Source organism: Myotis lucifugus, unplaced genomic scaffold (genome assembly GCF_000147115.1).
Source record: "Myotis lucifugus unplaced genomic scaffold, Myoluc2.0 scaffold_6462, whole genome shotgun sequence".
Taxonomy (NCBI): domain Eukaryota; kingdom Metazoa; phylum Chordata; class Mammalia; order Chiroptera; family Vespertilionidae; genus Myotis; species Myotis lucifugus.
The window spans coordinates 1-8,588 of NW_005877510.1; the positions used below are offsets into that span (position 1 = coordinate 1).

Genomic DNA, 8,588 nt, shown 5'->3' on the forward strand with positions numbered 1-8,588 from the left:
TCACGTACAGAAGGCAACCGATGGATGTTTCTCTCTCTGGCTCTCACTTCCTCTCTCTAAGCATGTCCGTGGATGAGGATTAAGGAGGAAAAAAAAGGAAATGATCAAACACAAACTCTGGGGCACCTGGCAGGTTGTTGGGTCTCCTTTAGGGGTAGGTGGGAGGCATGATTAAATGTCAAAGAGGGTCTCATCTATAAGACTCTCAGTGAAGTGCTATGTGGAAGCAGGAGAAAAATGAAGATGACCTCTCAATGGCCATCCAAAGAGATGGAGCTTTCTCATTCAAAACTGAAAGAAATAAAGTTTGAAATTTTTTTTTTAAGTTAAGTAAATGGCTTGTTTTAGAGCAGTGGTTCTCAACCTTCTGGCCCTTTCAATACAGTTCCTCATGTTGTGACCCAACCATAAAATTATTTTCGTTGCTACTTGATAACCGTAATGTTGCTACTGTTATGAATCGTAATGTAAATATCTGATATGCAGGATGGTCTTAGGCGACCCCAGTGAAAGGGTCGTTGGACCCCCAAAGGGGTCGCGACCCACAGGTTGAGAACCGCTGTTTTAGAGGACGAAATAAGCTCCTTAGAATGAGATCCCTGAGGATCCCCTGGAGCCCAGTCATCTGAACACTACAAGTCCCAGCAAGCAAGGAGTGGGGGCGGGGCTTGTGACCCATGTGACTTGTGGGCGGGGTCAGATGGGATCTGCGCTCCCTTGGGTTTTGGGCTCCGCCCCTCTCCCCTACCCGGTCCTGTGGCGTCGCCGCCGGCTGCTACCCCTGGTGAGTCCCTGGAGTGAAGGGGGGCAATCGGTGCCAGCTGGGCCCTCGCGTCCCCTACAAGCAGACTTGCAGCCCCGAGAAAGTACCGTGAGCGGTAAAGGCGCTACCGGTTTCGGTTTCCACCTCCTTCCATCTTCCTAGGGAGACAGTGAGTGCGAGCGGCGTCATGGGGCCCCTGGAGCGCTCTCCGCGGCCTCGGGGGGCTGAGGGGCAGTTTTCTCCCGAGCAGGGCAGGGCCGCGGTGCTGGCGGCCGGCTGGGAGGCTCCGTGGGCAGAAGGGGTCCCTCTGACGGGACTGCGGGTCCTGACGTCACAGCATCCCACCCCTCCCGCGGGCGGAAGTCTAGTGATTCCTGAATCCTCGCCCTTGGCAGCTCCGTTGATTGCGTGGAGGCGGAGGCGGGGCCCTGCGCAGTCACCTACTCACCCTGCTTTCTCTTTGGGCCTCCTTTTCCCCCCGTCTCGGACGAGGCTTGGTCCCCGAAACCCCTGTCCTTCAGGGGAGGCCTCTGTAACCGGAGGAGGTGTTCCAGGCATCCGAGAAGGAGCGGGCGTGGAGTGACCCGCTTCTTGACTGTCCATCTCCCATCGCCCCTCCCGCTGCCACCTCCAGGCCACTTCAGCTTGGGGGCGAATTGTTTCCACTCGCGTTGTAATCCAACCTTGCATGCGAACTTTTTTTTTTTATCACTTGGATCCTTGCTCCTGATGCAAGCCAACAAGTGGCGGCGCGGAATAGAATAATACAGATGCTGCACAGTAAATCCTCACTTAGCCTTGTCCTAGGACCTAGGTTCTGCAACTTTAAGCCAGACGTTGTATAGGCAAGCCAGTTTTACCAGAGGCCAATGGATATAAACGAGAGTTAAGTTCCTACAGCGTCTTATCAACATGAGGACTACATGGTGTTGAACAAAACCACGTTATTCGAGGACTGCTGCATATTATAACTTATCTCCACTACTGCAAAACCCGTTTAAAGCAGCAGGTCTTCGTAGATAGTTGTAGAGCACATGGTTAGAGAATACCCGGGTGACTTTTCAGAAGTCCTCTACCTGAAACTCTACCCTCCAGCAGATATGACAGCTGTGGAGTGGAAAGGACCCTGAGAAAGGCGGTCAGTAAGAGTTGCATAGCACTAACAGGTTGTATTATCTTTCAAGTCAGATAGTACATCTGGGGCTCTTTAAAGAAATTTGGCAGTGCTTATTGAAATAATGCCATGCTTCCTTATTTTCCTAGACCCGTGGTCGGCAAACTGCGGCTCTCGAGCCACATGCGGCTCTTTGGCCCCTTGAGTGTGGCTCTTCCTAAGCCTTAGGAGCACCCTAATTAAGTTAATAACAATGTACCTACCTATATAGTTTACGTTTAAAAAATTTGGCTCTCAAAAGAAATTTCAGTCGCTGTACTGTTGATATTTGGCTCTGTTGATTGATGAGTTTGCCGACCACTGATTAGGATCATCATTATAGCTGCAAGGTTTCTTGGAAATCTTCTAGCCTGATCTGTGCATTTTAGTGATGAGGCCTCAAAGGAGGTAGTGTGACTTGGCCAGGATCTCAGAGCTCGTTAGTGGCAGAACTAAGACAGGAACCCAGGTGCCCCGGCTGCTAGCCTGGTCCCATTTCCACTACACTCCAAACACTATCACTTGTCACTTCAGGAGTTAGCATGGCCACCCCTTTAAGGGAAAAAGTGTAAAATCTCAGTAGAGTAAAATGGAGATTTAGTAGACAGCTTTGAGCTTTTCACAGTTTCTTATGGTTGCCTGCATCTTCTGTCCAAGAACTATTTTTCTGTTCTTCCCTCGTACTGCTGGCCCTGGTGGTATGGGATGTGGGATGAGGGCCCGCTGAGAAGGAGCTGGGCAGCCAATCCAGTCAGTTGTTAATGAGTACCATTTAAGGCCTTTCTAAGGCACCCTGAAAGACTCTAGGTGAGGAACTATAATGAACCTGGAAACTTTGAATTACAGTAAGTGGCTTAATAATTTGAGGACCAGTGACTGTGTCTTTGTTTTTGCTCACTGTCTCATGCCATCTACAAATCCAGTGTATCTATTGTCAGTGTCCTCTAAGGGTATTTCTGTGAAAGAATCTCTTCCTGGGCCACGAGTGGGACTCCAATTAGTTCATCCATTTTCTAGTTGCTAATCATTTGGAAAGTAAAGTAAGCAGAAGGATGAAGAAATTAAATTAATGTGGGTTTGCTTTCCTCGGGGAATTTTATCACTGGGAGGGAGGAAAGGCTATTAGGGTCTCTGACCTTAAACATCAGTTGATATCTTCCTTCCAGGAAAAGTCAAATGAGGTATCGTCACTGGCCCAGCTTAGATTGGCAGGGTCATGCTCTCGGCTTGCCCATGGCCTTTTCCATCCTCGGCTTTGGTAAGAGGCAGACAAGGGAAGCCACTGCTGTTTTCTGCCCTCCCTGCCTCCTCAGCCCCTTGCACAGTCTTGGCAGAGGATAGTTTTTATTTTAAGAATGACTGAGTTCCAGAAACCCAGAGTGCCCTTGGGTGCCTGCTGGGTCCTTCTGGGAAGGTGGGATCACTGAAATGGGTAACTTTATGGAATCTTACTTTTTAAAAAAAATATATTTTATTGATTTTTCACAGAGGAAGGGAGAGGGATAGAGAGCTAGAAACATCGATGAGAGAGAAACATCGATCAGCTGCCTCCTGCACACCCCCCACTGGGGATGTGCCCGCAACCAGGGTACATGCCCTTGACCAGAATCAAACCTGGGACCCTCCAGTCCACAGGCCGACGCTCTGTCCACTGAGCCAAACCGGTCAGGGCTGGAATCTTACCTTTTTGATAAGCAAGGAACCAAGACTGTTGACTTTTCCAGATAGATGATTAGATTTTCAGATGAAAGATAAGAAAGTATCCATTGGCTATGCATTCAAGCTTTTTTTTTAAAAAATATATTTTTATTGATTTCAGAGAGGAAGGGAGAGGGAGGGTGAGAGAGAGAGAAACATCAGTGGTGAGAGAGAATCATTGATCGGCTGCCTCCTGCATGCCCCCTACTGTGGATCGAGCCCGAAATCCGAGCATCTGCCCTGACCAGAAATTGAACCGTGACCTCCTGGTTCATAGGCCAACCCTCAACCACTGAGCCACAGCAGCTGGGCTGCACTCAAGCTTTGCCATGAGCTCTTCCATGTCGTTTTGAACATATATGCTGACCTTTCATCAGTGACCTTCTGTTCATGAGCTACTGTATAGATTGTTTTTCTAGTAAGGAAGGAGAGGCTGTACCCAGCCCCCATACCATTAGCTGGTCTTGTCTTTCACAGTAGCATCCATTTGCAAAGCAGCTTGCGAGAATTTGAATGTGTGGAAGGTGGGTAATGGAGTGTAAATTTTATGGGTCCTTCAGGAAATCAAATCTGTGCCTTCTGTGTTTTTGGCACCATGCCACTTGAACCAGCTCTACCAGCTGAACCAGCCATACCAAGAATTGATGAAGCATTTGGAGATTATCATCTCCTTCCCCTGTTTTAGACAAGAGAACGCCGGGAAACAGCAGCTCCTCCAAGGGCATCCAACAAAGTAAGAGCAGGACTTAAAGAAAAAGTTAGTCCCGCCACCATTCACCACCTTTCATTTTTTGATGAATTACATGCATATATCTTTTTTTTTTATTGTTTAAAGTATTACAAATAGTAGTACATATGTCTCCTTTTTCCCCCCATTGACCTTCCCCCAGCCTCCCCTACCCACCGGCACATGCCCTCACCACCCCCCACCCCCTGCAGGGTCTTCTGTCCATTGGTTATGCTTATATTACATGCATATATCTTATTCATTTATTTATACAATCAATACTCAATTAGCAATCACTACAAGCTAGGCATTATGTTGTGTATGCAGTGGTGATTGTGTTATGAAGAAAAAGAACAGGGAGTATGGCCCTGACCGGGTTGGCTCAGTGGATAGAGCGTCGCCCTGCGGGCTGAAGGGTCCCGGGTTCGATTCCGGCCAAGGGCATGTACCTTGGTTGCAGGCACATCCCCAGTCGGGGGTATGCAAGAGGCAGCTGATCGATGTTTCTCTCTCATCGATGTTTCTAACGCTCTATCCTTCTCCCTTCCTCTCTGTGAAAAATCAATAAAATATATTAAAAAAACAAAAGCAAAAAATGTTTACCTCTTTAAAAAAAAAAGAACAGGGAGTATGGTACTTGGGTTCATTGAGGTCCTGAAGTCCCTCTTACCTGACTGTTCAGATCCATAGTCAAAAGACAGATTAAGTCATTTTACATGACAGGGGATATGCTGGCCCCAGTCTGACGAGACCACTAGGGAAGAGAAGGGTCTGAAGGCTGAGAAAACTTCCTGCCCTCCCTCACCTAAGAGCTCACTCGGGCAACAAGCTTATCACGAGGAACAAGTCCTGACCTAGACTGCAACATGATCTCTCTCTTCCTTAGAAAAACTGATCTGAGGTTTGAGGTTTGAGGATGTGGTTAAACTGTGTCACAAACCAGAAAGCCAATACTTTTTTTTTTTTTTTAATTAAACTCAATCCCAAGAATAGATAGCTCAGTGGCTTTTCTATGAAAAAACTGGCCTGGTTGCTTAGAGTTCAAAATAAAACCAGGAAAAGTAAAGTGGGGCAGGGCTAGAAGAATGACTGTCTTTTTTTTATTATTGTACTTACTTATTTTAAATTGTGTGTATGCGTGTATACAATCTTCCAACATGTTCCAACAGCTGAACTTGTAAGGTATCATATAATGTTTGCACATGCACAGCTCTTTCTTCATCGGCTGTGTAGAGATGCAATATTGTTTTCATTTCCCGATAAAATTCTGGGTTGCAAATCATGGATTCACTACATGTTAGACCAGGGAGGCATTTAGAAGTCAGGACATGTAGCTTTTAAGGGGTAAGAAATATCAAGTCTCAGCAGTTCAAAAGACTGTGTATGTTTCTTTTATGTACTGCTTTTACCTCCCTAATTGTTTCCCATCCTTGATCACATTTTATCTGTACTGTGACCTAGAAAGTTTATTTAATAAACTTTATTATCTCCATTTTATAGATAGGGATCCAAACTCGCTTGCTGTCCTCCAAACATGGGCTGCATTTTTCTGTTTCTTTGCTTTTTTGCATGCTGCTTCATGCCTGGTATTTCCTCACCTCAAAGCCATTTATCAAAATCCTAATCTTCCTTGAGGGCGTTATCTAGGACAGTTATGGCGAACCTTTTGAGCTCGGCGTGTCAGCATTTTGAAAAACCCTAACTTAACTCTGGTGCCGTGTCACATATAGACATTTTTTGATATTTGCAACCATAGTAAAACAAAGACTTATATTTTTGATATTTATTTTATATATTTAAATGCCATTTAACAAAGAAAAATCAACCAAAAAAATGAGTTCGCGTGTCACCTCTGACACGTGTGTCATAGGTTCGCCATCACTGACCTAGGATTCTACTCACTCCCCGAAACTTCCCTTCATTTTCCTAACCAGTCGCATCGCTTCTCCTTTTGAATTTAAGAGATTTTGCACTTAAATCATCCATTGGCTGTCACTTGTTTACTCATCTAACTTCCATATTGGGTTGGGGCTCATTGTGAGGGCAAACACTGTGTCAGAAGGGGGAAAAAAACACCCACAACAGTAGTAATTCACTAACATCTGCTAAACCCTTTTTTTTATACTAACTCTATGCTAAGGACTTTATTCTGTCATTCAACATGTCTACTTTGTGTGAAGTGCCTACTCTATGGCAAGTACTGATTTAAGGACTGGACACTACATTATTTCAGTTCATGCTACGAAAAACCGAAGGAGATAGATGTGATTAGCCCCATTTTACAGATTAAGGAAACAGGCATAGAGCCCAGTGATTAAGTAAATTGCCCAAGGTCACGCATGTCATTGGTGGTGAAGCTGGAATTTGAACTCCACCATTCTGATCGCAAAACCCATGCTTGTCACCATCACATGTCAAACAGTCTCCTTCTCTCATCCCTATCTTCCTCCCTGCACCCATCCCCAGCTCCTAGAGGAGTGCCTTCATATATGGAAGGGCCTGGTGATTATAGGATAGTAAATGGAATTGAATGGAGAAGTTGAAATCTAGAGAAATTGGTATTCCGAAAGTCACAGAGCTTATTGAGATAAAAAATCTAGAATCTAAAAAAAAAAAAAAAAAAATCTAGAATCTATATCTTCCAATCCCCAGCTCAAGCTACTTTCCTCCGGGCCGCCTCACTTATTTAAGGCATTTAGAAGAAGGTGAACAAACTAGTTCTGAGCAGAGAACAAGGGCATGTGATCATGGTGGTGCCTGTGGTGAAGAGGTCAAAGATACTCTCAGAAAATTCTTACAGGAGTGGTTCTCAACCTGTGGGTCGAGACCCCTTTGAGGGTCGAACGACCCTTTCACAGGGGTCGCCTAAGACCATCGGAAAACACATATATAATTACATATTTTTGTGATTAATCACTGTGCTTTAATTATGTTCAATTTGTAACAATGAAATTGGGAGTTACCACAACATGAAAAACTGTATTAAAGGGTCGCGGCATTAGGAAGGTTGAGAACCACTGTCTTACGGGAAAGGAAGCTATGAATGCAAAATGGCTCGAAGTGAAACCAAAAGCAGGTTGTATGGTTTCAGTACTAGTCAGGCTGCTTTTTGCTTTTCCTGACTTGTCTCTAACAGAATGTTCCCTGGACGAGAGCCCAGAAATCGCCACCATTTCAGACAACTCCCTCTGAGCCGTATTCTATCCCATATCTCATAACAGGACCCGGCCATGGAGGAGACAGTAGGAGACCCGCCCACATCAGCTGTCTTGCTGGACCACTGTCACTTCTCTCAGGTCGTCTTTAACAGCGTGGAGAAGTTCTATGTGCCTGGAGGGGACGTCACATGCTACTACACCCTCACCGAGCACTGCACTCCCCGTCGGAAGGATTGGATTGGAATCTTTAGGGTAAGTAGTTACTTCAGTACCAAGTGACTGGGAACTAGAGGTGAATCTTCTTTACTGTGTGTTACAAGCAGTTTGCATGTTATATCTGGCCAATGTTAAAGTCCTGAACTAAGCTCCCCAGCAGTTCCCCCTTCACACACCAACATCTGCCTTGGGACCCAAGCAAAAATAAGGTTATATTGTGCTTTCAAAGACCAAACGTACATTTTTTTAAATTATCCTGTTTTGGAGTGTTCATCTGTGACTTGACAGGGATGATTGTTCCCTTACATCATTTCTGTGACTTCCAGGGGTCCTCAAACTTTTTAAACAGGGGGCCAGTTCACTGTCCCTCAGACAGTTGGAGGGCCGGACTATAGTTTAAAAAAAAAACTATGGCCGAAACCGGTTTGGCTCAGTGGATAGAGCGTCGGCCTGTGGACCGAAAGGTCCCGGGTTCGATTCCGGTCAGGGGCATGTACCTGGGTTGCGGGCACATCCCCAGTGGGAGATGTGCAGGAGGCAGCTGATCGATGTTTCTCTCTCACATCGATGTTTCTAACTCTCTGTCTCTCTCCCTTCCTCTCTGTGGAAAATCAATGAAATATATTAAAAAAAAAACCACTATGAACAAATTCCTATGCACACTGCAAATATCTTATTTTGAAGTAAAAAAACAAAACGGGAACAAATACAATATTTGTATTTGCATGTGGCCCGCGGGCCGTAGTTTGAGGACCCCTGCAGTAAGCTTTCTTTTCTTACTTAGTAGAGTGTCTAATTTGTTTTAATATGAGTATTGCAAATCTGGAAAGGATGCTGGGAAGTTGCCTGGTTTGGATCCTGCATCCAAGTTTG

General features: G+C 45.4%; 1 protein-coding gene across 11 annotated transcripts; it reads left to right on the forward strand.

Moving 5' to 3' along the window:
• Positions 1-574: 574 nt before the first annotated feature.
• Positions 575-8,035, forward strand: LOC106695993 (calcium-binding and coiled-coil domain-containing protein 2-like). 11 transcript variants are annotated; one of them, XR_002827848.1, is made up of 3 exons: positions 575-878; positions 4,300-4,347; positions 7,563-7,774. XR_002827848.1 is itself a non-coding variant. In XM_023749345.1 (3 exons), the coding sequence occupies exons 1-3, from the start codon at positions 701-703 to the stop codon at positions 7,776-7,778; spliced, it is 348 nt and encodes a 115-aa protein (XP_023605113.1). In that variant the 5' UTR covers positions 686-700; the 3' UTR covers positions 7,779-7,936. The 11 variants fall into 11 exon arrangements, 2 of the variants coding, with proteins under 2 accessions (XP_014306508.1, XP_023605113.1); XR_002827844.1 differs by having other exon boundaries at positions 578-784; positions 4,175-4,347; positions 7,563-7,931; XR_002827847.1 differs by having other exon boundaries at positions 584-878; positions 4,226-4,347; positions 7,563-7,776.
• Positions 8,036-8,588: the final 553 nt, after the last annotated feature.

Coding starts and splice junctions, on each gene's coding strand:
- LOC106695993 (XM_023749345.1), top strand. CDS start 701: ATGGGATCTGCGCTCCCTTGGGTTTTGGGCTCCGCCCCTCTCCCCTAC. Junction 785..4,299: donor GCCGCCGGCTGCTACCCCTG/GTGAGTCCCTGG, acceptor CCCCTGTTTTAG/ACAAGAGAACGCCGGGAAAC. Junction 4,348..7,562: donor CTCCAAGGGCATCCAACAAA/GTAAGAGCAGGA, acceptor ATCTCATAACAG/GACCCGGCCATGGAGGAGAC.